The sequence below is a fragment of the Zophobas morio genome, unplaced genomic scaffold, assembly GCF_036711695.1.
Source record: "Zophobas morio isolate AGI-343-1 ecotype UQ-CSIRO unplaced genomic scaffold, CSIRO_AGI_Zmor_V1 ptg000017l, whole genome shotgun sequence".
NCBI classification, from domain to species: Eukaryota; Metazoa; Arthropoda; class Insecta; order Coleoptera; family Tenebrionidae; genus Zophobas; species Zophobas morio.
This window is the reverse complement of record NW_026972122.1, coordinates 5,399,555-5,415,296: the sequence shown is the minus strand read 5'-3', so window position 1 is coordinate 5,415,296 and position 15,742 is coordinate 5,399,555. Positions and strand designations below refer to the sequence as shown.

The 15,742-nt window shown below is 34.7% G+C and overlaps 2 protein-coding genes and 1 long non-coding RNA gene across 3 annotated transcripts; all 3 read right to left on the bottom strand.

Moving 5' to 3' along the window:
• Window positions 1-2,855: 2,855 nt before the first annotated feature.
• On the bottom strand, window positions 2,856-3,259 carry LOC135130144 (uncharacterized). Its single transcript, XR_010280679.1, has 3 exons — window positions 3,182-3,259; window positions 2,989-3,129; window positions 2,856-2,942 (listed from the first exon to the last, which is right to left on the bottom strand). It is a non-coding gene; the product is annotated as an uncharacterized LOC135130144 (long non-coding RNA).
• A 1,429-nt stretch (window positions 3,260-4,688) lies between these two features.
• LOC135130495 (vanin-like protein 1) lies at window positions 4,689-6,477 on the bottom strand. The gene is made up of 8 exons (XM_064057893.1): window positions 6,421-6,477; window positions 6,232-6,369; window positions 5,916-6,175; window positions 5,621-5,868; window positions 5,471-5,575; window positions 5,242-5,427; window positions 5,143-5,192; window positions 4,689-4,825 (listed from the first exon to the last, which is right to left on the bottom strand). The coding sequence occupies exons 1-8, from the start codon at window positions 6,466-6,468 to the stop codon at window positions 4,757-4,759; spliced, it is 1,104 nt and encodes a 367-aa protein (XP_063913963.1). The 5' UTR covers window positions 6,469-6,477; the 3' UTR covers window positions 4,689-4,756.
• A 3,168-nt stretch (window positions 6,478-9,645) lies between these two features.
• LOC135129862 (vanin-like protein 1) lies at window positions 9,646-11,602 on the bottom strand. Its single transcript, XM_064057131.1, has 7 exons — window positions 11,544-11,602; window positions 11,355-11,492; window positions 11,036-11,295; window positions 10,741-10,988; window positions 10,591-10,695; window positions 10,362-10,547; window positions 9,646-10,310 (listed from the first exon to the last, which is right to left on the bottom strand). The coding sequence occupies exons 1-7, from the start codon at window positions 11,589-11,591 to the stop codon at window positions 9,646-9,648; spliced, it is 1,650 nt and encodes a 549-aa protein (XP_063913201.1). The 5' UTR covers window positions 11,592-11,602.
• Window positions 11,603-15,742: the final 4,140 nt, after the last annotated feature.

The following is a 15,742-nucleotide window of genomic DNA, read 5'->3' as shown; positions in this document are numbered from 1 at the left end:
TTTATTCCTGATGGACTGTATATTTAAAAACAAAATTCTCAAGTCAGATATTTCTTGATTTTACTGTGGTTGCTCTATATTGTTATATTTTGTTTTAGCCTGGGCGCGTTGCACTTGTTTTTTAAGTACTTCACATTTTGGGTCAAAACGTGAGTGATTAATGTCTAATTCTAATTTCAAATTCTTATTTGCTCTGATGCAATTAATACACGACATTTCTCCCTTTTCACATTCAATTTCGACGTGTTCACGACTGTCACAGTTTAGACAAATCTTTGTCCCTTCTTTACAATATTTCGCTGTATGATTGTAACCACCGCAATTGTAGCATCGAATTATACCAAAATGCTCAAAAATTCGACATTCATCCCAATGTATAAGAACTGTTTTTAATTTGATAAATTCTAAAAATGACTTTGGATCGACTTCTACTATCGCCATATATTTTTTTTTCATTTTCTTGCAGATGACAAGTTTCCATGTGTTTATAAGATCCTTCAAAGTACTCTTTTGTCTAGTTATGCATCTTTTTAGAGACTCTTCATTATATGATTCGCTTAAACCAACAATTTTTATCATGGGATTTCTTAACACAGATTTTCGAATTGTGTAATCCTCGCCGAGTTTTTGCGTACTAATGTTATGTAGTTTAGTAATATCTTCTTTCTTATTGCACCCGATAACAACACCTCCATTTCTCAGTTGTTTAACGTGGTTTACTCCTATGTCTTCAGCAACGGGGTCAATTGTTTGTTGTATTGATTCCAGAGTAACTTTGCTCGTTTGATTAGTTTTTGGTTTTATAATAACTACATCCTGTTTCTTTACTATATCGCTGAATTTTGGCTTAGCTTGCAAGTTTTCCGTTATAGAGTGGATCTCGCTAAATTTGTGCTCAATGGTTTTATTAATTTCATTCTTAAAATTGGTGAAGTGATGAAAAAGTTCATTTTTCAATTCGTCGACTAGACTTTTTGTGTCACTATCACTGGTATCAATTTTTTCAAAGCGTTCACCTTCTAATTGCTGATTAAAGGAAGATTCCACTGCTTTTTTGCTTAAAATAAAACTTTTTATTGAAAATGTTGTGCTTATTTAAGCGCTTATTCTTAATTTTTTTGTGCTTATAAATCCGCTCTCTAAATATGGCGTTTATTCCTTTGATGCATAAATAACTATTATAACACGCTTATAGTAGGAATTAGCAATTGAGTACGTAGTTTTTCTTCACTAAATGAATTAGCGGTAAGTAAAATGATAATATTTTATTTACTTAATTTTAAAATAAATACTACCTTTGTGTAAGTACTACGAAAATAAATTAAATCATTAACATATAAAAAACTATACCGATTAAAAGAGGGTCTACGAAATAAGCCCTGTCAGCACTTTTCCGAGGATCAATTATGCTAAAATTCCTCCCAAAAATTCCAAAGGTGAGTATGTGATTCTGCGGCTTGGTCAGAGTAAAAATTCTCTTTACTTTATCGTCGACGCCGTAGTCGTGAAACTCTTTAATATGTTCTTCCTTCCATTCAGTATGTTTAGCGTCAATTGGTTTCATAGAACTTAACAACGAGTTTGGGAATTGTGAGCTAACATAAATTTTGTCTTTATGAACTGCCCCAAATTTAGCACCAATCTCAATACTTTCAAACGTCGTAGGCCACGCGACGTCTATGAATGAGCCAAATCGTTTACCACAAGAGCTAATATTTCTATCCAAACATGCTATAACGGCACAGATTTCAACACCGCCCGGTTCGAAAATATTGTAGTAAGTTTTGTAACCCTTATAGGCAACGATGTGATAGACATATTTGTAGGTACCAGTTGCTGCGGCATCCTGGTTGAAGGACATCTGTAAGTTAAATTCACAACAAAAAAAATTGCCGGGGGTCTTGTCGTAACAAAGTTGGGTTTTTAGTTGAGATCGCCGCGGGTCAATAAGACGAAAAGCGAATCCTGAAAAACAGTTTTATGATTAACTTATGTGCAACTAAAAGTGGATACGTACGTTCTATATCTGGATCTACTTCGAAAAACATCTTGTCCATTTCATTGGACATCTGAGATACAGCTGTTTCACTTTCGTCTGGAGGGTTCGTTACATTTCCAGGATCTTCAATTTTAGAGAATCTGTAGATGTAAGATTGCGTACCACCGGAAGGTAAGATGTCCATCATAATCTGACCAACTGCGGCTACACTTTTTTTGGGAATGTCGTTCTACTCGTATTACTTACCGTGATATATTCCCGTTCCTCCTTGTGATTTCTTCGGATTGTTGGCACCCGAAAAAAAAATAGTTACGTTGAATTCTTGCGCCCACATTTGATAAACCTGAAGTGCTAAAAATTTGTATTTTTTAATAGTTACGTAAAGGAAACCTACATGTTAAAAAAGGTAACTGAGACACCCAGTTGCTGCAAACCAAATAGGTTCTTTGATACTCCTGATCTATAACTTTCTCATAAGAAAAACTAAATCCCGTTATAAACGATGTTACTACAAATGGAATAGATTCTCCCTGCTTATTTTTAAGCTTAAAGTGGTGTCTAACAGGAATCTCGAATGTTATCGGAGGATGGTTAAGAAAATTAACGCCAATCCTGGTTTCCCTTCTAACACTGGAAATTGCTCAGGTGTTGTTTTATCTTTTCGTTTTCTCACGATTTACCTAAGCACAATGTCACCCAACTCGTTCATCACAACATCAGAACTATAAAACTCGTCCGACTCATTTTCGATTACGTTGAAAATAATTGCAGTCTTCGCGTCCCTCGCAGCACAAGATAGTCTTCTCATAAACGCAGGATACCTGTGGCTGTGAACGAAGCACGGATTCTGGTCAGGTCCTATTTTGGTCGAATAAGATTTCTTATCTTTCATTTCCTGTATATTGTCAAGGGTTCCTTCAGGAAAAATTATTGCCATAAGTTTCTAAAATAGATCATCATTTTGTAAATATGTAAAATAACATTTTTACGTTATCTGCAGATGCTTCTTGTATTATTTCCACGTATCTGTCTGTGTTTCTTATAAGTACATCGTTAGGAGTAAGCAATTTATCATAGAACACTTGGTATTCAACTACAGCAATGGCGTTCTCTTGGCATTTTACAGTCACCTGAAAACAATTGACAGCAGTGCTTAGTTATTAGTGCATTAGATGATCATACCAACAATAACAAAAAGAAGGAAAAAACGATTTGAATCTTATTAAGCATTTCTAAGTTAAAACTGACGCGTTGTCAATATTCTGTCAGAACCAAAATTAGCCAACTTAGCAGATCTGCATTAATTGTCCAATTGGTGTAGTTTAGAGTGCCTTGACATATTGTGTTGTTTTTAAGAGTGGACACGAAATGACAGCTTCAATGTCAAAATAATTTAGGTTATATAAATGGTTGTCAGCAACACGTATATGTAATCGATGGGTTTTCCTGCTGCGATCCTACTAGTTTTGCTAAATTTACAAAATATTTAGGTATTTGTATTGAAAAAGAACTTAACTGGAATCAACATGGTAGTTATTTAGGTGACAAAATATCAAAAAACAAATCCCTTCTTCGAAATTTAACTAACGAGCTTTCCCTAAATTAACTGCGCAACGTCTGTTATACCTTACCTAATTCGCTATTTTCTCGATTATTCTGTCTAAGTCTGGGGATATACATCTTCTTTAAGAGGAGTATTTAAAATGGAACGAAGAGCAGTTAGAATCATAGACAATTTGTAGATAGTCTTTTATTTCATTGAGTATAGTCACCTTATCCTCCATATTTATACCATTCGTAATTATAGCACAAGACATCAAGATATTTCCTTTAAAAATTTACGACTAGCAAAACTTAGAGATGGCACTAATTATGTATGCATACAAATGCTTTACCAAAAAAACTACATAGAAATAAATATATTACCAAAGTTTTCTTGAAACAGCTAAAAGCACTTTTGATTGGGATGTCTTTTATTCATTAGATGAGATTAGTTTTGCGATTACTGTTTAACAATTATTAATGAAAAATTTGTATTATATTGTTACGATAAACCGGTGATTGAAATCGGCGTGGGTAAAACCCAACAATTTATTTGTTGTAATTCAAATTTACACGACTAATCACACAGTGATTATGTACACAATAAATCCGACTGGAATGGATTTGACTAGACTTTACTTCTCCCATTGTCTGGACTATTCTGACTGGTCCTGACGTTGGTTCCCATTTAAAGAACCCCACGGTATTTCTCTAGCAGTCGCCGTCACCATTTCTAGGCCTATTCTGGAGCACCCATCGCGACTTCCGCTTCCAGGCTTTTCTTCAGCGAACGTCGTCCGACCGCCGTCACCGACGATGAGTCACTCATCATTGCCTCACATACTAGAAAACCCACACCGGGGCATATTATATACGTTATATGCATAACGTATGTAATAGGAGTAGTATTTTGTTAGCAGTAATAACTTCGGTTCTAATCTTGGCACATCCATAAAAATACATTTTGCTAAGTAATACATTTTTTATTAAATTAAAAATGAACTTTGTATCCAAGTATAAATATTAAAAAACAGTACCACTAGTATGAGAGGTTGTTTCAGATAATATTTGTCACCACATGCACGAGGATCATCCAGGGTAAAATTCCTTCCAAAAATTCCAAAAGTCAGAATTTTCTTGTGTGGTTTGATTAACGCAAAAGTCCTTTCCAACATCTCCCAAGAATCGCTTCCATCAAGTTGGGTGACATTCCGTTTACTCCATTGCGTAAAATTCGGATGAATTGGCCTCATCGAAGTTAGTAAAGAATTTGGAAACTGCAAGCTATAAAAATATCTTTCCTTTCGAAAAGTACCAAATTTGGCCGTAATAACGATACTGTGAAAAGTTATAGGCCATTGAATCTCTTTAAACGTTTTGAACCGTTTACCACAAGAACCTAATTCTGAATCTAAACACGCAATTACAGCACAAATTTCAACTCCTCCGGGTTCAAAAACGTGATAATAGGTTTTGTAACCTCGGTACGCTACCAAATGATAGGTGTACCGTATTTTAGAGTCAAGTAATGAAACGTCAGAAGAGATGTTGAGTTGAAAGTGGCAGCAAAAGTAGTTGCCGGGGGTTTTGTTATAACAGACCTCGGTTTCGGTTTCCTGTTGTTGAGGATCAAGAACAACAGATTCGTATCCTGGAAAAATTAAATTACTTATAAAAAATTTATGAAAATTATTCTTTACTGAGTAAATCTGGGTCCACTTCTATGTAGAAGTTGTCCATGTCTGATGATGCTTGGTCCAGAAACGTTTCACTCGTGTAGTCAATTGGAGTCACCATTTCTCCCTGGCCAATGTCGCTAAAGTTGTACAGGTAAACTTTTGCTCCACCAAACGGCAATATTTCCATCAAAAGAGGACCCCTTTCAGCTACATTTCATCGTCACAAGTTTTTGCTCTTCAACTGACTTACCAAGATATATTCCGGTTCCTCCTTGCCCTTTTTTGGGATTATTAGCTCCCGAAAAAAACATAGTCATATTAAATTCTTGTGCCCACATCTGGTGTACTTGAAGTGCTAAAAAATTTGGTTTTACTTAAAACACGGTACATTCTAACTAACATGTCAAAAATGGTAGCTGCGACACCCAGCTGCTACAGATAAGATAGTTTGTGACCTCCTTCTGATTGAGGACCTTTTCAAAAGAGAAAAGGAATCCTACTACAATCGATGTCACGGCAAAAGACGAGATCACGGATATTGTTTGAAGATGAAATTTTACTGGGTAAAAAACGAGTTGACCAGGAACTGTTAATGGTATTGATGTTTTGCGAAGAACTTCGATACCAATTCGATTTTCTTTTCGAATACTGAAAAAATAAGTTCGCGTTTACTCTTTACCTCCTCTACAACAAACCTATATTCTATATAGCCTCGATGATTGAGGACCACGTCCGAAGTAAAATAGTCGTAATCTCTCGCTTGTATCATATTGAACACAATTGATACTTGGTACTGTCGTGCAATACAAGAAAGCATATGCAGGTATGTGGGATATTCTTTTTGTTGATCACAGGGAGTTCCGAATGCCGGTAGTTCGGCAGAATATGGTTTTAAATCTTGATGTTTTTGTACATCGTCGAGGGTACCTTCGGGAAACACGATTACGACCAAATTCTAGAATAAATTTATGCGAAGTGTGCAATTTAAAAATTTTAACATGCCGTTATTACATCATTTCCACTCGCTTCTATTAGTTGTACATATCTGTGTGTGTTCCACTCAAGAATTTCCTTTGGAGACCACTTTCGGTCGTGTAAGGCTTGATATTCGACTACACCTATTGTGTACCAGTCGCCTTTTACAAAATGCTGAAAAATGGTCGATAAAAATATAGTGTTGACTCTTTTTGTACGCCGCACTAATAAACAAATCAGTAAGAATAAAGCTGTATTGTCGTAATGAAACATTTTTGACAAATAAAAGTGACAACTGGTGAACAATAGAAACAAATGCAAGGTCCATTTGACTTGAATTTATTTTTTACTAGCTGACCCCGTGAACTTGGTTTCACCTACAATTTAATTTTGAATTTGCAAAACCGAATGCTTTGAAATCTTGCAGATGTTTTAAACATATGATAAGCACAAAAAAATTTTATTCAAAATAATATTTACTTCCTCCAAAAAATTGATGACGTCAGCCCAAAATTTTCCCAAATGAATACTTTTTAAAATGACCAAAATAGGATGAGACTATACTGGTGATTTATCATTCCATTCATATTTTTTAGTTTTGCTTATAGGGAGTGTCTCAAAAAAATTAATCACTGAGTCAATTTATTTTATTGAGTGAATCAAGAATTGCAACTGAATTTTGAAATATACATTTGCACGATATAAATTAATAAATTTTAAACATAATTAGTATCACTTATAATGTTTAAATATGATAAGCATAAATATATATGATAATTAAACCGACGTTGTCCTAAAAGCCCGAAATTATTAAAAACAAATAAATTTGTTTAAACATTGTTAAATTATCCGCGAAAATGTGCATTTTCTCGGCCAAAATATGAAAAATAATTTTTGCAATCTCTTCGTGACGTACGATGACGTCACTGTCACCTGAGCTACCTGTCCGAAGGTCACGTTTCGCGGGCCTTTGTGTTCAGTATTAATTTCTGTTTGATGGCGGCAAGATCGTCGCGTAAAAGTGGAGCGTTTTAGCGAATTTCAAGTTTATTATTAATACATATTAAGGAAAATTTGTTGTGTTAGTGCTGTGAACACGAACGAAAATTGATATTTTTCCGAAAAGAACCGAAAACAGGGTAAGTACGATTTCAGTTTTAATTTATTGATTTCGGTGATTCGTTTACTCGACAATGTTTAAATTGTGGGAAAATTTTCGAAACGATTGAAATTGGTTGATCAAAGCTATACATTTTCACTTAATAAATAAATAAATTTTAAATATAATTAATGTAATTCATAATGTTTAAATATGATAACTATTAATATATGATAATTAAACCGAAAACCATGTCCAGAACAACACGAGGTTAGCAAAAACAAATTAGTTTGTTTAAACATTGTTAAATTAACCCCGAAAAAGTACAATTTCTGAGCTAAAATATGAATAATAGTTTTTCCAATCTCATCGTGGCGTACGATGAAGTCACTGTCACGTGAGCTACCTGATAAAAGGTCACATTTTCGATCCTTTGTGTTCAGTTTTGATTCTGGTCTGGTAGCAGCAACACTGGAGCTCCGTTTTGGGTTAAAAGTAGCACGTGTTCGCGAATTTCTAATTTATTTTTAATAAATATTAGCAAAAATGCTTTGTGTTCAGTGCTGTGAATACGAAGGAAAGTGGAAATTTTTCCGAAAATGGCCGAGTTTTTCTGAAATTTGTTGTTAATAACATGCATTCAGCACTGATAAAGTGCGGCTTTCGAATATACAAAGTACTGCGTTTATAATTCATAAAATACCGTATGCATCATTTTTAAAGTACGGCGTCCAAATTTACAAAATACGGTGTCCTTCACCCATGCTATCAATCCCTAGTCCTCTCTTTTAATGCAAGACGCACTCCAGACCTCCTCGTATTGTTTGGTTCTTGCTGGGCTCCAGCAACGAGCGAGCACCGTCATCGACCTTTGGTGGCAAACGTGGAGAAATTTGTATATTGTAACTTTTGTAATTGAAGCATTTTGTACTGTATATTGTATGTGTTACTAACTTAACTTGGGTCTTGCCAATTTAGCTCCAGTGGTGCAAATGCTTTGTTTTCACGGTGCACTTGCTTGAGTATTAATTTTGCAACAGTGCATTCTTTGGTTCCGAGTCTGAATTCTCCATGTCGTCAGACGCTCTGGCCTGGGGGGTTTCTGTTGGCCCTTAGACGCTGGGTCATCATTCTAAAAGGATAAGGTTCATCATCCTAAAAGGATGAGGTCAGTCGGCCCTGTATCTATGGAGAAGAAAATGAATATCAACACTGAAACGGATTTTGGCACTATCTTGGATCTAGAAGTTGATTGTAAGAATTCTCCAAACACCAACATTCTGATTCAATCAACAGAAAACACACTAAAACAGGAGCTCATTCAAGAGAAAGAAATTAGGTTAACAGAAGAACATATCGTACCGGCAGATGTCGGGTCACTACCAGTTATTGTTCAAAAACATGGTCAACTTGAACAACAATTAATGGGTCCAGAAACAAGCGTACAGCCTGCGCGTCGATCTACTAAAATTAAGAAACCAGTTCAGAGGTTAATTTTGTAAACTAAAATATTTTACTGAGACTGCTATATATATTAATCAAGTTACAATGTTAAGAACAAAGACATTATTATTATTATGTTTAGAATAATTTTCAAATATGACATTTCAATGCGATAAAGAATAATATAAAAAATATCTAAACTGTTAAATACACAAAACCGTATTTTGAGAAAATTTTGTGTTTCTGGAATTTCGGTACAAGATGTTGACACTCATTTCTTAGGATATTATTCTTTGTTAAATAAGCTGCAATTCTGTTTTTTAGTAGATCCTCAAAATTTTTTTAAAATGCTTTTTTGTGTTTTTACCTTTTAATTTGTTCACTTTTCTCCACATTGTCTGTTGTTTATTTTCAATTGCTTTGTTTTTTTTGCTGGTTTAATTTTTAATCGGTATTCCTTTTTCATCCTTCCAGTTTTTCATTCTTTTTAAGACATAAGCATAATTATTGATACATTTCTTTCAAATAGAGTGTTTAATGTCAAAGGAGATAACACTTCTATTGACTAATTTGAGGTGAAGAGCGGTGTTCCACAAGGATCAGTCGTAGGTCCGTTATTATATATAACCTACACGGCTGACCTAAAATATGCAGTACACTCGTGTTTTTCTAAAATAGACCTGTGATTGGCTACTTCTACCTAATATTGACAAGTGTACGGTACTTTATCTATGTAAAAAAATCTAAAATTACCATATTAAGTACATAAAGAATTCGGTGTCTAATTGCTGTCGTGACTTAGGTGTTATTACATTTGATTGGTCTTGATTTCAAAATATAGCCAGCGTTACCAAGAATTAAAATTTTGACAAAAGTTCCAATTTCAATTTTAATTGATAAATTGTTTATTACGTTAAAACTAAACTTTGTATACAAGTATAAATATTAAAAAACAGTACCACCAGTATGAGCGGTTGGTTCAGATAACATTTGTCACCATATGCGCGAGGATCATACAGGGTAAAATTTCTTCCAAAAATTCCAAAAGTCAAAATTTTCTTGTGCGGTTTGATTAACGCAAAGGTCCTTTCCACCATCTCCCAAGAATCGTTTCCAACAAGTTCGGTGAGATTACGTTTGCTCCATTGCGTAAAATTCGGATGTATTGGCCTCATCGAAGTCAGCACAGAATTTGGAAACTGCGAGCTATAATAAATTTTTTCCTTTCGAAGAATACCAAAGTTGGCCTTAATAACGATACTGTTAAAAGTTATAGGCCATTGTATCTCTTTAAATGATTTGAATCGTTTACCACAAGAACCTAATTCTGAATTTAAACACGCAATTACAGCACAAACTTCAACTCCACCGGGTTGAAAAATGCTATAATAAGTTTTGTAACCTCGGTACGCTACCAGATGATAGGTGTACCGTATTTTAGAGTCAAGTAATGAAACGTCAGAAGAGATGTTGAGTTGAAACTGGCAGCAAAAGTAGTTGCCGGGGGTTTTGTTATAACAGACCTCGGTTTCGGTTTCTTGTTGTTGAGGATCAAGAACAACGGATTGGTATCCTAGAAAAATTAAACTACTTACTGATAAAAGATTTAAAAAAAAAACTTTACTGTGTAAATCTGGGTCCACTTCTATGTTGAAATTATCCATGTCTGATGACGCTTGGTCTATAAATTTTTCACTCGTGTAGTTAACTGGAGTCACCATTTCTCCAGCGGCATTACTTGTAAAGTTGTAGAGGTAAACTTCTACACCACCAAACGGTAATATTTCCATCAAAAGAGGACCCTTTTCAGCTACATTTCGCTGTTACAAGTTTTTGCTTTTCAATTGACTTACCGTGGTATACTCCCGTTCCTCCTTGTCCTTTTTTCGGATCATTAGCCCCCGAAAAAAACATAGTCATATTAAATTCTTGTGCCCACATCTGGTGTACTTGAAGTGCTAAAAAAATTGGTTTTATTTGAAACACGGTGGATTCTCACTAACATGTCAAAAATGGTAGCTGCGACACCCAGTTGCTACAAATGAGGTAGTTTGCAATCTGTTCCCTATTGAGGGTCTTTTCGAAAGAAAAAAGAAATCCTGTTACAATCGATGTCGCTGTAAAAGGCATCACCAACGACAATATGTCATTATCAAAAATTCGAGATTTAAAAAGCACTTTGCCTGGAACGACGAATGCTATTGGTTCTCTATGAAGATAATTGGCTCCAATTCGAGATTCTTTTACAATACTGGAATAATAATTTCGCATTTACTCTTTAACGCAGCGGAAACAAACCTATATTGTATTCTGCCTGCAACGTTGATGACCACATCTGAAGTATAATATTTGGAATCTTTCTCTTCTATCGCATTGAACACAATTGATAGGTTGTAATATATGGCAGCACAAGAAAGCGATTGTAAGAATGGTGCATATACTGCTCTATGAAAACATGGATTTCCAAGTGGCGGTATTTTGGAAAAGTATGGTCTTAAATTTTGATCTGATTTTGCATTGTCGAGGGTACCTTCCGGGAACACGATTGCGATCATATTCTGAAATAAATATATGCGAAGTATGCAATTATTTAAAAGTGTTGACATGGGGTTGTTACGTTATTTCTAGTCGCTTCTATTACGTCTATGTATCTATTTACGTTCCATGTAAGAGCTTCTCCGAGAGACCATTTTCGGTTGTGTGAGGCTTGATATTCGACTACACCTATAGTGTACCACTGGCTTTTTACAAAATGCTAAAAAATCGTTTATAATAATATAAAGTTCACACTTTGTATGAAACGCACTAATAAAAAAATCAGTGAATACAAAGGTATATTGTCGTCGTGAAACATTTTTGACAAATAAAAGTGACAAATGGGGAATGCACACAAACACTAGAAACAAATGCAAGGTCTCTTTGACTTGAGTTCAATTTTTTGTACTGTAACTGTCATACTTTATTTTAGCTCAATTTATTGTGAAACAATTGCCATTCTTCTTGCTTACGATACCCTGTTCCACAAAATCACACAAATTTGAAGTAATTTACTTTTTTTGTACTAATAAATAAATATTTCATTAAATGTGTTAAGATATCTTGTTCGTTGAAACAAAATAAAGATTGTGATGGTTCATCTAAACCTGTCGATTTTACTTTTGGCAAGTACTTGTTAAGATAAGACTGATTTTGACACTTCTGACATTTTTGCCCATTTTCAACTATTTTTGGAAATTATCAGGGAGTCTGGTCAGGTACACGAAGTAAGAATTAAATTTTATAGCAAAAAGTATATAATAAACAAAAATACGATCAGCGCGTGTTTTTATTTTTTTATTTTTCACTCCTACTCGACAAAAGAACATAATTAGCCCCGCCCACCCACCCGTTCTCTTTTTCAGTGATTTATTTTATCGGATCTGACTGAAATTGATGATCTTATATTGAGCAGAAATAAAATTAGTCGTTAGAATGCGAAGAGGGTGGGTGGGTGGACCTAGTACTTGCTGAGATAAGACTGACTTTGGCAAATGACATAGCCTCCACGAAAATAAAGGGCGGGTGGGCGGGGCTAGTATTTGCTAAGATAAGACTGACTTTGGCAAATGACATACCTTCCAAGAAAATAGAGGGTGGGTGGGCGGGCCTAGTATTTTATAAGATAAGACTGATTCTGGCACTTTTGACATTTTCGCCCATGTTTCAACTATTTTCGAAAATTTTAGTGATTGATTTTATACGATTTGAATGAAATTAATGACTTTATACTGAAGAGAAATAAAATTAGTCGTTGGAATGAAAAAAAGGCTGGTGGGCGTAGCTAGTACTTGCTCAGATAAGACTAATTTTGGCAGATGACATACATTGCAAGAAAATAGAGGGAGGGTGGGCGGGGCTAGTACTTTCTAAGACAAGTCATTTTGGCAAATGACATACCTTCCAAGAAAATAGAGGGTGGGTGGGTGGGGCTAGTACTTGTTTAGATAAGACTGATTTTGGCACTTCTGACATTTTCGCCCATTTTTCAACTATTTTTGAAAATTATCTGGAGTCTGGTCAGGTGCATGAAATAAGAAACAAATTTTATAGCAAATAGTATATAATAAAAAACAATACGATCAGCGCGTTTTTTTATTTTTTATTTTTCACTCTCACTCGACAGAAGAACATAATTAGCCTCGCCCACCCACCCTGTCTCTTTTTCAGTGATTGATTTTATCAGATCTGAGTGAAATTGATGATCTTATATTGAGCAGAAATAAAATGAGTCGTTAGAATGCGAAGAGGGTGGGTGGGTGGGGCTAGTACTTGCTGAGATAAGACTGACTTTGGCGAATCACATAGCCTCCAAGAAAATAAAGGGCAGGTGGGCGGGGCTACTATTTGCTGAGATAAGACTGACTTTGGCAAATGACATACCTTCCAAGAAAATAGAGGGTCGGTGGGCGGGCCTAGTATTTTATAAGATAAGACTGATTTTGTCACTTTTGACATTTTCGCCCATTTTTCAACTATTTTCGAAAATTTTAGTGATTGATTTTATACGATTTGAATGAAATTAATGATCTTATACTGAAGAGAAATAAAATCAGTCGTTGGAATGAGAAAAAGGCTGGTGGGCGGGGCTAGTACTTGCTCAGATAAGACTAATTTTGGCAGATGACATACATTGCAAGAAAATAGAGGGCGGGTGGGCGGGGCTAGTACTTTCTAAGACAAGACTGATTTTGGCAAATGACATACCTTCCAAGAAAATGGAGTGTGGGTGGGTGGGGCTAGTACTTGTTTAGATAAGACTGATTTTGGCACTTCTGACATTTTCGCCCATTTTTCAACTTTTGAAAATTATCTGGAGTCTGGTCAGATGCATGAAATAAGAAATAAATTTTATAGCAAATAGTATATAATAAAAAACAATACGATCAGCGCTTGTTTTTATTTTTTTATTTTCCATTCCCACTCGACAGAAGAACATAATTAGCCCCGCCCACGCACCCTGTCTCTTTTTCAGTGATTGATTTTATCCGATCTGAGTGAAGTTATTGTCGTTAGAATGCGAAGAGGGTGGATGGACGGGGCTAGTTCTTGCTAAGATAATTAAATTTAGAAGAAGATCATTTAGAAGAACAGAAGAAATGAAAAAAGAATAACAAAATTAACTAAAATTTATGAAGAATGAAACGGAGGGGTGTAAAAGATGATTCAAAGAAGTAAAAAATTGCGAAAATGGCTGAGGAAATTGACGATTGATAAATTAGAAGAATAATTTGATAGTAGATATTCTCAGGGAAAAAATCAGAAACGAAATTTCTGCTTCGATCCAAGATCATTTAGAAGATCAAAGGAAATGAAAGAAGAGTGACATAATTAAGAAAAATTGATGAACAATTGCCAGAAGAATCATAAAAAAATAAAAGTGTAAAAGATGATCAAATAAGGCAAAAGAGTACGATAATTACTGATGAAATTGATAACTAACAAGTTAGCAAAAAATTATAGTGACCTGATATTCCACTTTCAATCGTTTCTGATTTACCACATGTTCTTGTTGGATTAAATAACTGTTTAATCCCTATGTCGCTTGCTACTGTTTACTTGAAAATTAATATTAAAATCACCACATGTGATCATGTGCTTGTTGGGTTTACAATATTGCATTACGAGCCGTAGCGCTGAAACTGCACAGTCGCGGTCGAGAGACCTATAAATTCTAATGATAGTGATTTTGACCGTATTTAGGGTTATTAATTTTGTAGCACAAGTTTCAAAGTGTTTTTCAATTGTAAATTTTCTCACACACATCTGGTTTCTCACAAAACTAGAATTATACCTCCTTCATCGCTTTGTTGGGACTTATTTTACTTTTTATAACCATGACTCAGCTTCGGGAAATCATAATTCATGAACGTAAACTCCTATTTCGTCAGTGTTGTTCTATATACTTCATGTACGCTGCTTTGAGCGATCACAAGTGCTCCTAATGAACGTGTTTAATGATTAACGTTTCAATACCTGCTACCAGAACAAATATTTCACGTAAGTTCATCATTATCGAGGAAGGATTTTCGATCAATGTTGTGAGTCTTCCTAAAAGATACATTTTACTACGCCCAAAGGGGTTACCACATCACAGATTTTTTTACGACATATGATTCAAAAGTGTACTGCCTATTTGTTGGAATTGACACGATACAAAAGTACCTTTCAAAGTGCTAACGTAGGAACCTACCCGGGCCACTGCATGAGACGTACTTCAACAACTGCATGGGGAAATAAGGGTGCTAGAATTAATAAATAATACTCCTGAAAATTCGGGAAAACGACAAGTGTTTATTTATATTGGCTTCCACACAATGCAAGAAAATGAAGGAAAAAAGAAGAAAGCTTTAAAAAAAAATGAAAAAAGAGGAAAACAAAAAAATGCTCCAAAGGGAACTACAGAAAAGTTACAACAAAAACCGAAAAAACAATTTATTTCAAATGCCTGGATTTTGCTTTTTTTTTTCTTATTTAGTACTCACGTTTCACACCTAAATATTACCTTAATTTTTTTTTTATTCTTCTAGGCATCGATATTGGGTTATTTGTTTTATATTTTCTTCATTGGTTTGATATTCTTATTTCTTGATATTCATTTGTAATGATTAATGCCAATTATTTTTTTTTTGTTTACCTTCATTCCATATTCCTGTTATACCCTATACTACTTTTTTTTTAATTCTTTCATTAATCATTAGTCATTACATTTTGTGTTTATCACTTTATCTTCATATTGTGCTCATAACACCACCTTGTCTCAATAGTTCTTCCGTTGAAAAATGACCAGACTTCAGGTTTTTGCAAATTATTCAGTTGACGTTCTTAACATAAAGACTTTGAAAAGCTCGTATTCACATCCCTTCGTCGCAAACTTTTCCATGTTTGAACCCATGGTAGTTAGTCAAAGCCTTTTTCTAGATCAAGTATTGGCGCTATTTCTCAATTTTTTGATAGAGTTTCTTGTAT

Bases quoted from the DNA above. Each gene is read 5' to 3' on its own strand.
- LOC135130495 (XM_064057893.1), bottom strand. From the start codon at position 6,468: ATGTTTCATTACGACAATACAGCTTTATTCTTACTGATTTGTTTATTA. The intron at 6,370-6,420 runs GTGCGGCGTACA...ACCATTTTTCAG, and splicing joins TCTTACTGATTTGTTTATTA to CATTTTGTAAAAGGCGACTG. The intron at 5,193-5,241 runs GTAAAGAATAAT...TAATTTTTCCAG, and splicing joins AGTGGACCCAGATTTACTCA to GATACGAATCTGTTGTTCTT.
- LOC135129862 (XM_064057131.1), bottom strand. From the start codon at position 11,591: ATGTTTCACGACGACAATATACCTTTGTATTCACTGATTTTTTTATTA. The intron at 10,989-11,035 runs GTTTGTTTCCGC...TTATTATTCCAG, and splicing joins GCAGGCAGAATACAATATAG to TATTGTAAAAGAATCTCGAA. The intron at 10,696-10,740 runs GTTAGTGAGAAT...CAATTTTTTTAG, and splicing joins GCAGCTACCATTTTTGACAT to CACTTCAAGTACACCAGATG.